The 16490-nt window shown below is 34.4% G+C and overlaps 1 protein-coding gene across 1 annotated transcript; it reads left to right on the top strand.

The window, feature by feature from the left end:
- Window positions 1–5972: 5972 nt before the first annotated feature.
- LOC131595706 (uncharacterized) lies at window positions 5973–12086 on the top strand. The gene is made up of 8 exons (XM_058868143.1): window positions 5973–6133; window positions 6246–8563; window positions 8691–8849; window positions 8949–9125; window positions 9230–9433; window positions 10383–10481; window positions 10583–11197; window positions 11448–12086. Exons 2-8 carry the CDS (start codon window positions 6254–6256, stop codon window positions 11802–11804), a joined length of 3921 nt encoding a protein of 1306 aa, XP_058724126.1. The 5' UTR covers window positions 5973–6133; window positions 6246–6253; the 3' UTR covers window positions 11805–12086.
- Window positions 12087–16490: the final 4404 nt, after the last annotated feature.

Below are 16490 nucleotides of genomic sequence, written 5' to 3'. Positions count from 1 at the left end.
AGTAATGTATGGAATTTGATTATATTTATAAATAATCTCAATTGAGTTATTGATATGTTTAAAGTTGAGTTTGAGAGTTAAATGAGTTGAGTTTTGAGTTATTTGATATGTTTAGAGCTGAGTTTGATATATTTAGAGTTGTATTGAATTAAATGAGTTCATTTTTTATTTATTTGAAATGTTTAGAGGTGAGTTTGATATGTTTAGAGTTGTATTGAATTAAATGAGTTGAGTTTGAGTCATTTGACATGTTCAGAGTTGAGTTGATGAGTAATTGAGTTTAGGTTAGAATACGCCTGGTGACTCTTAACCTATGAGTAAAAGTTGTTAGAGTTAATTATGAGTTCTGCTGAGTGTTGAGTAAACCTTGTTGAATGTTGATGATTGTTGATGTTGTTTCTACTCTATTGATGAACATTGTTGAGAAATTATATATTTAACTGTTATGCTGAGTCATAATGAAATTGTTGAGTTATGTTAAAATGTGTGGTTCAGAGAGGAACCACTGTTGTGGCCTTATGTTGGCGATATTTATGTTGAGTTTTTGGTTCAGAGAGGAACCATTGTTGTAGCCTTGTATTGGCGATAGGAACCATTGTTGTAGCCTTGTATTGGCGATAAATATGGATCATTAGGATACACCATATATAGGATGGAAATCTATAAACATATGATATTTTTAGGATGACTTTAGAACTAACACCATATTCGCTAGCCAAGTTGGATGCTTGATCTCTATAATGAAACCATCATCTTTTATTTTTCTCATCTCTTCATCTATGTCTGTCTTTTTCTCTTCGCCGACCTTTCATTTTTTTTTGTTATTGGCTTTACTGCAGCATTGACGGTGAGGCGATGACACATGACTTTGGTGTATGTTTCGGGCATGTCAGAGGAGGCCCAAGCAAAAAGGTCAAGGTTCCTTTTGAGCAAACTGACCAGGTCTTCCTCCTCGACTTCCGTCATAAATATGTCTAACTTGGTGGTATGAAATTCTTGGGGGCCAATCTAGACCTCCTTAAATTCTTCCGCAGGAGTGATTCATTCCCTGCCGAGCTCTATCATGGGGTCCAAATCTATAAACTTAACCCCATTTTTGTTTGGCTATGGTACAATGATAATAATTATATTCGCTAGTCTGACCCTTAAACTGTCTTCATAACACTTTCTAATGGTTTAGTGATCCCCTTAATCACGCCAATATAACCATTTGGAAATAGATATTTTATACATAGATAGAGAGTTGATCGGGATACCCTTAAAAGGTTGAAGGGGAGTCACTCAATGATAATATTGTACGAGCACAAGGCATCTACCATGAGATACCTGACGTTTATCATCTTGGTGTTCTCCTTAAGTCCAAACACCATCTTTAGAGTGTTATAGCCCTTCACTTGGACTTGTTCGCCCAAGAAACCCACCAAAAAGCCTCTTAAAGGATGAAGATCCTGTAGATCAAATTTTAATCTAACAAAGATGTCCTAATAGTACGTCTGCATAACTTCCTAGGTTGATCAAGTATCTCTTGATCTCTCAGTCATCACATTGCATCTTTATGACCATGAGGTCATTCTCACCAGGAAGAATCCCAACGACCTATTTTTTCAAGAAAATAATTTATGGATCGGGGTCGTTCTTCGAATTTGCCTTAGATTTAGTAAGCAAGTTTTCTATCGCCATAACTTAAAGGAAATATCGCCTACGAGAGGAGCTAGATTCTCCTCCTTCAACAAACCCTTTTGGCTATAGTGTTTAAAGTGTGGCAAACTGGTTTGTCTTCCTCTCTCTTCTCAGGCTCATTATCTTTCCTTGACCTATAGCTTCTGGGATGATCGTGCCGTTGAATCTTGGAATTGCTTCTGGTAGGCTAAGATCTCCTCTTGACATATTTCTTCGGATGGTATTCTTGTATAAGTCATTTGATTTCTTTCTTGAGCTGATAGCACTCATTGGTGTGATGACCCATCACCTTATAGTACTTACACCATTTGCTGAGCTCGGGGCCCATGCATCTGTCTTGGGGCTGGTGGAGGTAGAATATCATCGGGCCTCCCACTCTGCTTAAAAGTTGCCATGTCTCTGACATTCTAGGTATAATGAATCATGCAAAGTTGTTGTGATGAATCAAATATGCCAGGGGCAAACTTCTTGACATCTCTGGCCTTCTTTTTGAAATCTCTCTCACCTCCCTTGATGTAACATTTAACATGAGCCACAATTTCATTCATGGAGGCAGAACGTTTTTGGGTAAGCGACTTGTTGAAGTGCTCGAGCCTTAAACCATCATAGAATGCTCCCACGAACATCTAGTGGTTTAGGTGAATTACCTTTATGGTTATCTCATTAAAACGCACGAGATACTCCCTCACAAACTTCGATTGTCGGAGAACATTGAATAGACTACTGGTGGACACCTTAGGTGCTTACTCACAGAGAATTGGTGGACCGACTTTTTGGAAAGATTAATGTAACTGTTCAATAAGAGGAGGGAGAGGTTCATGAACCATCTCAAGACTGCCTCCTTAAAAGTGTCAGACAAGTTTTCACTTCAAAGAATTCAATGCACCAATGATCTCCATTTGGTTTTTAATGGCATCAATATGTTCTCGGGGGTCACTCTTTCTATCAAACTTCACTATTGATGGCGATTTAAAGTGCTCTGGTACTAGAGAACCCCAAATCTCATATGAGAGAGGTCTAGAACCTCGTCTTCTGCCTATAAATCCTCACGGTGCCGCTCTCGAAGGGTAAAAACGTTCTTCTCCAATGTCTGGCTAGAATGATGTAGCTCATCCATAACATCACACATCATTACTAAGGTTCCTTGATTGTCGGGACCAAATTTACTAGCCGTGGTGGTGCCTCGTCAATTCACCATGGTGAACAAGGTGGCTGAGGTGGTTGAAAATTGAAATGAGTATGGTCTAGTTTAGTTTTACCGAGACTTCACGATGGACATCCATTATACTTATGAAATAAAATAAGTGTTAATGAGAGTCAATCGACATTCAGACAACAAAAGACTTTTGTCAAATTAGTGAATGAATCTCTAAGTCCTACGGGTTAAAGTATTTATGAAAATCTCCTTTGATCAGATCAGAAGGAAAGAAACATTTTTTTCTAATTTCTTAATGAAGACATGGAGATAAGGGAAGATTGGTTCTTCCTCAAATCATGAGAAAAACATTTTTTCCTTTGATTAAATGCCCTAAGCTGTTATTTTTTGACAGCTTACAAACCACGTGTGAACGGAGTAAGAATCTCGGTTCCGCTAGAGTGATCTAAGCCCAATCAACGCGGCACATACTGGTCAACCAAATGTTGCTATAATGGATTTGGACTACTATTTAACTTAATGGAATTGTTATACATACACAGATCTAGCCATTGGATTAAATATTTGATCTTGATGAACATTTATTGTCTATGTTTGCACATGATTTCATCAAGATCAAATATCAAATCTAATGGCTAAAATTTAATCCTCTTATTTCCTATTTTAAAAATGCTCCTACTTGATACATCATATATATATATATATATATATATATATATATATATATATATATATATATATATATATATATATATATATATAATGAGAATATATGATAATGAATCAAAACCATTAGATTTTAAAATAAATGGTGAAAATTACGTGTCATTGTTTTTTCTCTCTCCTCCATAGTTTATTTTAATAATGCAGGAGAGAAAAAAAAAAGATTGACACATAATATATATATGAGAATGACATTTTTATATGAGAACATGAGAATGAATCTGAATCATTACATTTTGAAAGAGATTATGTGTCAGTCTTTTTTTTTCTCTCCTCCATTATTGAAATAAATGATGGAGGAGAGAGAAAGAAAACAATGACATATAATCTCCACCATTTATTTTAAAATCTAATAGTTCAGATTTATTTTCATTTTTTCTCTCCTCCATTAATAAAAAAAATTATGGAGGAGAGAGAAAAAAACAATGACACATAATCTCCACCATTTATTTTATAATTTAATGGTTCAGATTCATTCTCACATTCTCATATAAGTTACGTCATATATATATATATATATATATATATATATATATATATATATATATATATATATATATATATATATATATATATATATATATATATATATATATATATATATATAGGGGACGACTCAAGTGAGAACACTTGGTTATTATGAGAAATGAGAACAATGAATTACAACCATTAAATTTTGATTTTGTTGATTTTAATGAACTGAATTGGTTTCTCTTTCTATGATCCTTAATATTTATTTTAAATAAACATAGAAAGAGAAACCAATCAAGTTCATTAAAATCAACAAAATCAAAATTTAATACATAGAAAGAGAAACCAATCCAGTTCATTAAAATCAACAAAATCAAAATTTAATGGTTGTGATTCATTGTTCTTATTTCTCATAATAACCAAGTGTTCTCACTTGAGTCGTCCCCTATATATATATATATATATATATATATATATATATATATATATATATATATATATATATATATATATATATGATCACAAAGTATAATGACACTAAATTCTATCAAGTTATTATATCTAATGAAAATGTTAAGATATATTCACTTAAAAACTAATGCATTTTTTAAGAAAATTTATCTTAACATTTAGATTAATAATAATAAAGAGATAAAATTTGGTGTCATGACATTTGTTGTCAATTGATCTTATCCCATATATATTTTTATTTTTAGAAAAATCATTTTTTTATATATTGAATAACTATTATGTATAGATAAAATCATATATTGTTGTCTATATACCTTATTGTCTATTCAATAAAATTTTAAAATTAAATATTTTTTTCTTATATATAAGACTAGAAAGTATGTCACTATCAAATAATATTAAACATATAAAGTAATAAAATAACAATAGCTGTTTTTTTATTTTATTCTTACGATGGGTGCCCCAAATATAGGAAATGGTTATCATATCACTATTACGTTGCATCATTATTTAACTCCATCCTTACCGTATCATAAATTGGCATATTATTATATTTATATTAGAAACTATTCTTTTGCATCATCATCTAATTTTATCCTACCATATCATAAATTGATACATGTAAATCAGAAATCCACAAATAAACACGTTACGCTGAATATCCCATTGGATATGCACTATTACGTGATCTATAATAAATGAGGTAGGCAATGGTAATTTAATTTGAAAAATACCAAATCAAAATTTTAAATCGAAAAACAGCCTAAAAATTATTTAATTTATTTACTCATGCAATGAAACTTTCTTCCTTTGGGCTTTTAGCCCTCTGTTGTATCAAAATAAAAATTATTTTTAAATTTATTAAATAGTTAATGTATTTAGTCTTAAATATAAATCAAATACATCAATTTATTTATGCATGAACTATTTGTATTTTTGATACAATTATGCAAAGAAATATTAATAAAATATTTTTTACTTTAATTTTTAACATAACCTATTTCTTTTGGTTTTAAATTATTTTTAAATTTATTAAATAGTTAATGTATTTAGCCTTAAATATGAATCAGATACATAATTTAATAAATTAATTTTTGTCTATAATTACAACCAAAGAAAAAAAATAATGAATGGAAAAAATAATAATTTGTTAAATTAATTTAAGAAAAAAAAAGATTATTTTAGTATTAATAAAATTTTATAACTCTAAATTTGTTAATTCTGAACGAGTGAATTTGTAAAATTTTATAATGAATGGAAAAATATATAATTTGTTAAATTAAAAATATAATTTTTTAAATTAATTTAAGTGAAAACCTTTTTAAGTTTATTTTCAATTAAAATTTAGTAAAATTAAATTTGATTTCATAACGATTAGAAATATATTCAAGTCTTCCTTTTATAATAAAAATAAAAGAGAAATTTTAAATAGGAGTTAGTATAAAATAAACCAAGTTAGGGACTGACATTACCTTTCTCTCCTTTATTTTGCTCTTCTCTTCTCTTTTCTTCTCTGTCGGCTATTTATCTGCATCTACATCTCTTTCTGTGTTCCCATCCCAACTCCCTTATTTCCCGTTCTCTTCAATTCCCTCTCTCATTCCTTCAATTTCATCTACACACTTCATCTCCGTAAGCAATTCACCTTTTTTCTCGATTTTATTTCCTTGATCCGTTCAAAATCGTGATTCGATTTGATTTTGATCCCAACGCGTTTTCAATTTTTTCTTGTTGACATTTTCAGGAAGCGCAATGACGGCGGAGGAGGTGGTGAACGTACACAGCAAGGAAAATTCCGATAACGCCGCCGAAGATCATCACAAGGTCGTTACGGAGCATTGCAATGGCGATGTACGCGGTAAGGAAATTTCTGAGAACGGTAATGTCGGTGCCGGAGTTGTTTCTGATTCCGTTGATTCAGATCCGATCGTTACTGTTGACGGTAATGGTGTAGCGTTGGAGGATCACAAGGTGGAAGGTGAGTCTCGAGGTAAGGTTATTACGGAAGAGCCTTGTGTAGTTTCGAATGGTTCTGTTGACGAAACGACTACTGTTGATGTCGTTGAACGGGAAGGAGAGATTCGTCAAAACGGTTCGGGATCTGATGTGAATAACGTTCATGTTACTGATACTGTTGCGGAGGTTGGTGACGATAGCGAATTCACAAGTGTGAAAAACGGTGTGTTGGATAAACAACCGAATGGATGTGATGTGGAGAATCAGAGCGAGATTCGTGAAGAAGTTACTGATTCTGTTGTAGAGGAGGCAGAATTGAAGGTTAAGGATCGCGAATTGGAGAGTGTTCATAACGGTGCCGTTGAGGAGAATGAGATTGGCGTTGTTGCTGACGTGGACAAGAGTGATCGTGAGTTGGAAGGTAGAGCTGTTGAAAACGGTGCGGTGGATGGGGATGGAGAAGGAGATGTTAAAGAGATTGAGATTCCTGTTGTTGTTGAAGAAGTTGCTGTTGCTTCTACAGAGCCTGTGGTGTCTGTTGATTCTGATGTGGTGGAAACAACTGAATCTAAAGACAGAGAAAAAGTGGAGAGTGAAAGTGTTGTTGATGTAGATGTTTCGGATGAGAAGAATAAAGTTCGTGATACTGAATTGGAAAGTGAAGTTGGTGGTGAAGTGAGTGAATCAGCTGAGAAAAATGAAATTCATGATGCTGAGTCGAGAAATGTAGTTGATGCTGAAGTGAGTGAATCAGCCGAGAAGAACGAAATTCATGAGGCTGAGTTGAAAAATGTAGTTGATGCTGAAGTGAGTGAATCAGCTGAGAAGAACGAAATTCCTGATGTTGAATCGGAAACTGTGGTTGATGCTGAAGTGAGTGAATCAGCTGAGAAGAACGGAATTCCTGATGTTGAATTGGAAACTGCGGTTGATGCTGAAGTGAGTGAATCAGCTGAGAAGAATGAAATTCCTGATGTTGAATTGGAAACTGTGGTTGATGCTGAAGTGAGTGAATCAGTTGAGAAAAACGAAATTCCCGTCCATGATAATGGAGCCAGTGATAATATCGATGTGGAGGAATGTGCAGTTGAAGATAGTCAAAATGGTGTAGAGAAGGTATCGTCTGAGTCTGTCTCTGATACTGTTGTTGAAAATGGTTTGGCAGATGTTGAGGTGATCGCTGAGGAGAAAGTGATTCCTAGTGATATCGGTGAATTGGAGAGGTCTGTTGAGATATCAGAACCTCAAGTGGTTCTTCAAGGAAAAGATTTAGCAGAATTAATCAAGTCAGGGACTTCTGATGATGCTGATGAAGGTGTAATTGAAAACGAACCTTCTGTTGATACGAAGAACATTGAAGAAGAGAGTGAGGCTGAACCTTCTGATAATGCTGTCAAGGATGATGATAAATCAATTGAGGTGTCTGAGCCTGAGATGAAAAACGATGCAATTGGTAGTGAAGCTGAACCTTCAACAGAAACAGTGGAGAGTGAAGTTGAAGTTTCAAACAATGTGATGCAGAGTGAGGCTGATCCTTCTCTTCATGTCCGAGATTTGAAAACCGATGTTGTGGGTAGTGTAGCTGAACCTTCAGTAGAAGCTGAACCTTCAGTTGAAGCTGAACCTTCTCTTCATGTGCAAGATTTGAAAACCGATGTTGTGGGTAGTGTAGTTGAACCATCAGTTGAAGTTGAACCATCAGTTGAAGCTGAACCATCAGTTGAAGCTGAATCTTCAGTTGAAGCTGAACCTTCAGTTGAAGCTGAACCTTCAGTTGAAGCTGAACCTTCAGTTGAAGCTGAACCTTCAGTTGAAGCTGAATCTTCAGTTAAAGCTGAACCTTCAGTTGAAGCTGAACCGTCAGTTGAAGAAAGCATCCAGACTAATGAAGATTTGAAAACATCCCAAGAAGCATCTGCCTCTGAGGCTATGGATGCTCAGAATATGGTCACTGAGGTGGTGAGAAAGCCCTTCTATTGGTTGATCCGGGTTCCCAGATACGATGATGATGAAAATATAAAAGAGCAGATTCAACATGCTCTTCAACAAGTAGAAGAGAAAACTAAAATCCGTGATGAAATTCGAGCTGAAAGCCAGACTAAAAAGGTAAGCAATATGCACAACAGAACATATTAGAATGTTATGAGTTTGATTAACAAAATAGAAAATATCTCTGTAATATGAAGAACAGTATATGATGTTAGATACTTATTTTGAATGATAATTCGATCAGGCCATGTGTAAAGAGTATGGGCAAGAATTTAGAGCTGCAGTACAAGAAGAGAGAGCTTCAAGGGAGTTGCTCAAATCCAAACGGCAGGAGATGGATTCAGTTCAATCCACCATGAATAGATTAAATAATGCAATTTCTGTAGGAGATATCGATAGCAAGGTATGCTTTAATTTTTTTATTCCAGAGATATTTACCAGGATGTGATTTTTATGCCTGTTTTGTTGTGTTAACATCTCTAGATTTATAATTTGGTTTCAGATTAGAAACATGGAACACATGATTCAGCATGAAACTCTGCCTCTAAAAGAAGAAAAGCAATTGATACGCCAAATCAAACAATTGAAGCAGAGTCGTGGCGAGCTGTCTACTATTATAGCAAAACAGGATCAATCACAATCTCTTGACGAAAAAGACAATATTGAAGAGCAATCTAAGGTACTAGAGTTGTGTTTCTTTTCTTTATATATTTTCTGAATTAACTACTGCTATCTTTTTATCATCTAGCTGAATTCCATTGTCTTTGACTTCAATATTTTCAGCAATTACAGCTCTTGAGGAAGGATTTAGATGTGCTTAGAAATAATGTTCTGAAGGCAGAAGCAGTAACTAAAGCAGCAAAGAAGAAATATGATGAAGAAAGTAATCAAGTGAGTGAGGTTCTTGCTCGATTTAAGACTGCTGATGACATTCGTCAAGAAGCTTTTGTCAAGCTACAGATTTTGAAAAGGAAATTACATGAAAAGGTTTGATCTTTCTTTCCTGTCTACTACACCCCTTTTTGTTTTCAGTACTTCTTCCCCGATGGAAAAATTGTTGCAAGATATCTGTTTTGTTTATCAGAACAGAGCAAAATTTACTTTTGGGTTGTTTTGGATTTAACATTTTGAAGCTTGAAAACTGCTTATTCACTAAGAAGTTTGGAAGATTTATTTGATACTCATGTCAAATTTAGGGGTGATTGTGTATGAGTTCAAATATTACTATCTTATAGCAATCTAGTTGCTTATAGAAATCTAGCTGTTCTGTAAATATAAGAAGGAAATCAAAACCATGAAGTAATATCTGTTTTGTTTATCAGAACAAAACAAAATTTACTCTTGGGTTGTTTTGGATTTAACATTTTGAAGCTTGAAAACTGCTTATTCACTAAGAAGTTAAGAAAATTTATTTGATACTAATGTCAAATTCAGGGGTAATTGTGTATGAGTTTCAATATTGTCTTATAGCAATCTAGTTGTTTATAGAATTCTAGCTGCTCTGTAAGTATATGAAGGAAATCAAAACCATGAAGTAATAATTGATCATTTAGAAGCTAGCGCAAAAGGAATATGTTCCTTTGTTGTTTGCTTGTGCCATTAAATTGCACAACAAATGCCACACGGCTTTGTGGATTAAAGAATTTAATGCTTAGGCTGTGTTGGCACAGAATATCTAATTTTCAGGACTAGTGTCTGGAGACTAGTCTTAGTAAGCATACACATCGCCTCAAACTTTTTTTTCCTCTACTTTTTTTTTTTAAAAAAAATTTCCTAAAATTTTATCTGCTGAACTCGGCTGTTCTGTTGGATGATGTGTTCTTAGTGGCACAGAATAACTTTTTCTGTTATGGAAGTAAAATATTTAGACTTATTCTATAAAAATATACAATGTATATAGCAAATACTGAGCTTAGTTTTGTTCACTCTTCTGCAGAGCAAATATTTTTGGGAATACAAAAATGCTTCAATTAAAGCTCAAGAACTAGCAGTACAAGGGAAGAAAGAGGAGGTGCAAAGCTTATGTATTGATGAGGTAATCCTTTTTTACACTTGAAACAAGTAGAGAGATTATCTTTTTATTACTGTACTGTATTATTAGGCAAATAAACTTGAATTTGGCACTTACCAATTCAGGCTGAGCGAATACATGAGATGTGGAAGAATGATGAGTTCAGAAAGAACTATCTCCGGTGCAACACCAGGAGTACACTGAGGAGACTGCAAACTTACGATGGCCGAATGCTTGGTCCTGATGAAGAGCCACCAGTGATTCCTACTAATACCTTCATTGAAAGAGCTTCTAAAAATGATTCTTTGGTCTCGCGATCAACTCCTGAACAACAAAAGAAATCAATACCAACTGAATCCGTTACTGTTAATGCAAAGGATGAACCCGCTACCAAGGTTGTGGTACAAAAACCTGAAATAAGTCAGACAACTAATGCTAAAAAGCCCGCAAAACCTGCTCCTTCAGAGAAGAAGTCAGCAGTTCCAGTTCGTCGTTGGGGTGACGAGTCTGATGAAGATAAGGAACCTAAGGAACCTGTGAAAACAAAGGAGGAAGAGGAGCAAATCTTAAAGGCTGAAAAGGCGAGGAAGGAGGAAGAAGAAGCAAAGCTGAAGGAAATGAAAAGGCTAGAGGAAATTGAGAAAGCTAAGGAGGCACTGCAAAGGAAAAAGCGTAATGCAGAGAAGGCCCAACAAAGGGCTCTCTATAAGGCACAAAAAGAAGCTGAGCAAAAAGAGAAGGTAATAGTATTATGATTTAGATTGTTTCTAAAACCAATAACTATGCACCATCATAAAAATGCTTTACACATGCATCTTAATCATATCTTAATGTCACTTTATATTAACTAATTTGTTAAGCATTTTCACAAATACCTATATGATATAATGTGATTGAATATTTTTATACGCAAGTGCGTAGTTATTAGGTTTTAAAAGTATTTATTTGTAGCTCTTCAGCTATATAATATTAACATGCATATTGGTGCAGGAAAGGGAGAAAAGAGCAAGGAAGAAGGGAAAGAAAAAAGCAGTTTCTACTGAAGATGCTGTGGAGAAAATAGAACAAGATTCTGCAGCTTCTCCTAGCTCTGAAACTCTGACAAGAACTATAGAAGAATCTGATCAGAGTGAGAAACCAGTTGAGGTAACAAAAAGGACGGTAAAACCATCTCAATTCATAAAGCAGAACAAGGTAAAATCTCTACCTATGTCAATTCGCAACCGGGGAAAGAGACGAATTCAACCATGGATGTGGGTTCTAATTGCCGTTCTGGTTATTGCTGCCTTGTTTTATATTGGGAATAACAGCTCCTTGAGATCTTCGTTTCAAAGCTTTGGTTTCTGATGAAACTCCAGAGTTAAAAAACTTGCTTCGATGCTAAGCAATCATTAGGTGTTTGCCTTGGGGGATGATACCCTTATATATTTATTGCATATATACATATAGAAGCAATTCTTTTGGTGCCTTTACAATTTTTTGCTTCTAGTTTTTGGTCTTTAGTCATTAATATTATTTTCTTCAAACCAATATTTGTTACTTTCTGATGTGATGCGATTTTAACTGGATGATTGCTTATGCGACCAATTATTATGGTAATAAATTATTGTGATTGTGGGTTTTTTTAAATTCGCTATTGTTTATTATATTTATTTTTCATTTTTCTTTTCTATCGTGGCCACTTCTTACGATTGAGGATACAAGAAAGCTAATGCGTATTTATGCTTTCTTTTCTTCTTTAAGTTTGGATACTACTATGAAACGCATAATTCGTAGAGCTTCATATTTAGGAGAGAAGTTTTATTTATATAGGACAAACAAAGCTTATACATAGGGATCAGAATAGATTAGGTTGCCAACATGGGTTTATGCCTTAACTTATAACTTAGTTTATAGTATTACTTATCCGTAAGTTAAACATATGTTTTTCTAAAAGCTAGTTTGATTTTTATAGGAGGATACTTGCACTTGTTTCAATTTTTTTCTAAACAAATGAAAAAATGAATTGAGTTCTTTAAATTTAACACCTCAAGGATATTTTACGTAATTCACCTGGTTTTTAGAGTTATTGCAACGAAGTATAGACTCTACATAGTATAATTTTCATCACATTGTTGCCCACTTGCCCCTATAGGAAGGACTTTTAAGGCTATGTTAGGGAGCTACTCCATCCCATCACAGTTTTCTTATAAAAGACACGCTCCCATATGAGAATGAACGGTAATTTTACTATCGGGAATTTATGAATTCAGAAAGAAAGAAAAAGTGTAATTTTCGTCATCACAAATGAATCCATACGAAAGCAGTTTTAAAATAAGCCTTGTAATGGGAGGGATGAATATGAAATTTGAGATGGAATGGTAATCGAATTTTTGATGCGGTGCACTGGTTTTTTTTTGTGTACAGCATGGGTTGTGTCTGCAAAGTTAACATTTTAGTGTTCAAGGTAGTGAGAGAATAAGAAGAGTTGATTTGCATTGCCTGTAAAATGACGTCTTCTCTTTGTGTAATAAAAGAAGTTATAACTGCTTCGCATGGAATGCAGGAGATCGTGCTACTCGTGTTGAGAGTATCCATACAAACTTTCTTGTTTATTTTTCTCCACTCTTTCATTGGTTTGAAGTCCTCAAGTGTTTTTCCTTTCCTTCGTTTTACAGGTGATCATCATCAGAACTCTTGGACTCTTAGTTTTGGTTGATCATCAACAAAACTCTTGGACTCTTAGTTTTGGTTTCACATTCGTTCATCTTGCATTTTGATCTTTTGACCTTGGTTTCGTTGTCTTTAAGGTATAACAATTCATTTCTTTGTCCTTTTCTTCCTCGGTGGAGGTCCCTTATCCTACTTTTCTCCTATGGTGTCTCATGAGTAAGATTTCTTATTATGGAGGTTGAACCTGCCATATGTTGGAAAACAAAGAAGGATATATTAGTTGTCTGGGTGTGTTTGCCGTGAAATTTGGCAAATAAGCACTAGTTTTTTAAAAGGTTACTTACAAGATCGACTATATGATCCTAGGACATATGTGCAATGAAACTTTTGGTACATGCACAACATGTTAATACTGATGTCTTTACATCAGAACAATGTCAAGACAAATGTTACGACATCTGTCTTCAAACTGAACAAATTCATCATACTGAAATTGATACGGAAATAAAATTGTTGAATAATAAATAACAAGAGAATTGTTAACCCAGTTCAGTGCAACAACATCTAATTTGGGGGCTACCAAGCCAGGAAGAAAATCCACTATTAGTATTATTAGTTCAAAACCTAAATAGTCTCAGTTTACAACTTCTCGCCTAATCACTACCCAGTGCAACTTCAACCTAGAAATCGATATTTAGATATGGGAAATCGCCATCCTGCTTCCTAAATCACCTCAGTGATATCTAACAGTCTCAGTCCCAGTGACTATATCAAGAACAACCCAATAAGAAGATTATTCTTCCAAAACAAAACTAAACTAAACTCTTTTGCTTAAAAGCTTCAAGAGTGAGAATAAAACTCAACTCATTATCTAAAGGCTTCTGAGTGAGAACAAAACGTCTACCACAAGTATCAAAAGATACAAGGGTGACTTACAACTACACAAGAGACTCTCAAACCCGCAACTCTAAGCTTATTATGAAAAGTTTAAATTAGATTAGGTCAGATCTTCTCTTTAAATAGACATCTACAATCCATGGACTTCAAATTCAGTATCCAGATATTTCTTGATCCACAAGCTATGCACCAATTGTGCAGATAAATCTCAATAAATCTTGGAACAAAAATACTAAGTTTCCTAAATTGTCTTTTCGTCCAATTTTGGAAACTTGTACAATTGGAGATATGAAAATTGTTCCAAATTAAATCCTTACTTTGTGGAATATACTGAGATATATCTAAAAGAAATATCACAGAATCAAATCAAATCTGGCAAGATTTAATACAGCCTGTGCTGATGTTCTGGTATAGTATATCACAACATTTGGAAAAACATATTTCATGAGCAACATGTTAGAACGTCTTCCATAACATCTTTGCAGTAAACCATGTTTTAGCAAAATTGTGCCAATCCTAAAACTATGGTACTAACAATCTCTTCCTTTGGCAAATTTTGGCTAAAACAACCAAATCAAAATTAATTCTTAAGACAGGAATACAACCACAAGGCAGGGGAATAAAACCACAGAGCAAACTGCATAAAAATGTATATATCGATGTTACAACATTTACATAACTACAAACTACATGCTAAACATGTAAATTTTGTACACGAGGAAGAAGATGCAGGACTCTTCCCCAAAAATACAGAACCAATTCTTATCATAGAGAGACAAATCTCTCCCTCAAGAGGAAGAAACACCTTTATTGGAAGCACAAGAGAACCTGAACACAATATTGAGCTATCCTAATTCAACACATTATAAGAACATGCAGCAGAAGCAGCATACATAACTCAGAGCATAAGACACAACTATGATCATAACTCGGACCACAAGACACAAGAGAAAAAAACACAGCAAGACACAACTGATAGACAGGATGTTAAAACATTCAAAGGGACATCCTGCAAACAAGTACTTGAAGCAGTTTGAAGGTAGACAAGACAGACTTAAAAAGACACGCATGACAGACAATCACGCTCCTCCTAAATTATTGCATACTAAACTCACAATCACTTTTCTTCCTTTTTTTAGCCCAAAATTGACACAAAGAAAGAGGAACTGAAAACATAAAGAAAGAAAAGAAGACACACAAAATGCAAACCAAACTACATTTACAAGACTGCAAAAGGAAAACAAAAGGAAGAAAAAAACGACTCAACAAAGAAAAAAACACAACCAAGGACACTTACCCAAAGAGACAAACTAAGGGTTTTAACAAAAACTGAGTCAACAAATAGAAAAAAACACACATTTTTACTTTTTTTTAACATATAACATATATTAGTTATCCAACTCTACCTCTTGAGTCAATAAAATTGACCAATTCTTTATCAGCATCTTCTGAATTTGAGTCGAGTATTTGATCATGTTTTTTCTTAAGGGACTTCATCTTAGCTTTAGATGCTTTCCCTACTCTGGATGCTCTAGTAGATATTCCAACATCCATTACAGTGTTGAACACTTCCTTATAGGAATGACGAGTCGGATCAGGTGCAGGTTTCATACTATCCAAATCTGCTCCCAAACTCAAATCCAAAGACTATTCGGGTGGCAAAATAACACCCACGCCCACACCCATTGGGTTCGGATTTTTTCACCCAAATCCGAACCCGCAGCAAAATACATAAAGTACATTTTCCTACAACTTTTCACTATATATATAAGCGGGTGCGGTTTCGGGTTTCAGGTGCGGGTTTTATACTACCTAAACCCGCACCCGAAATATTGGGTGGCATCCGAATTCGAACTCAAACCCAATCAACTCGGATTCGGGTGTGGGGGACTCAGCGGGTTTGAGTCTGCTTGCCATCCCTACTTCCTTATTTGTACCAGAACACATTTTCCTCTTGGTTTTCAGCAAACAAACCTTATTTGCATCAGCAAATTTTGAAGACATACTCATGTTGAAATGTAGCTTATGAGGATGTTAAAGTAGTAAGGCTTTTAAATACAAGAAGAGTTACTTAGTTTGTAACATCACCTTGTTTGTAACTACACTCAATTAAAGAAAAGATCAACTGTAGTAACAGTGCACCACTCACCATGGGAGAGAGACACGTTCTTGTTTAACTTTCACTTTTTTCTAAACTTTCATTGTTGGAAAATGTTACAACATTTGAAATGACATTCCCATTCCATTGAAAATTCTTTTTCTGAGATTGCACATATCACAAGATGAAGGCATATGGTTGGCATAACTGTCCAAACAGTTACGACCAAACTTCCTCAGCAGAGCAATTCTAGAATTACTCCTCATTTTCACAATGTAACTTGCACCTCAATTTATGATGAATAATAACTTCCCAAAGCTTCTCAGTCATACCAAGTATAGGAATGTCAATACTTGCCTGTAGCAAGACCCATGACATAATGATGA

This window comes from Vicia villosa, linkage group LG4 (genome assembly GCF_029867415.1).
Source record: "Vicia villosa cultivar HV-30 ecotype Madison, WI linkage group LG4, Vvil1.0, whole genome shotgun sequence".
Lineage (NCBI taxonomy): Eukaryota > Viridiplantae > Streptophyta > Magnoliopsida > Fabales > Fabaceae > Vicia > Vicia villosa.
Note: the sequence above shows the minus strand (reverse complement) of the source record. Positions and strands in the feature narration are given on the sequence as shown.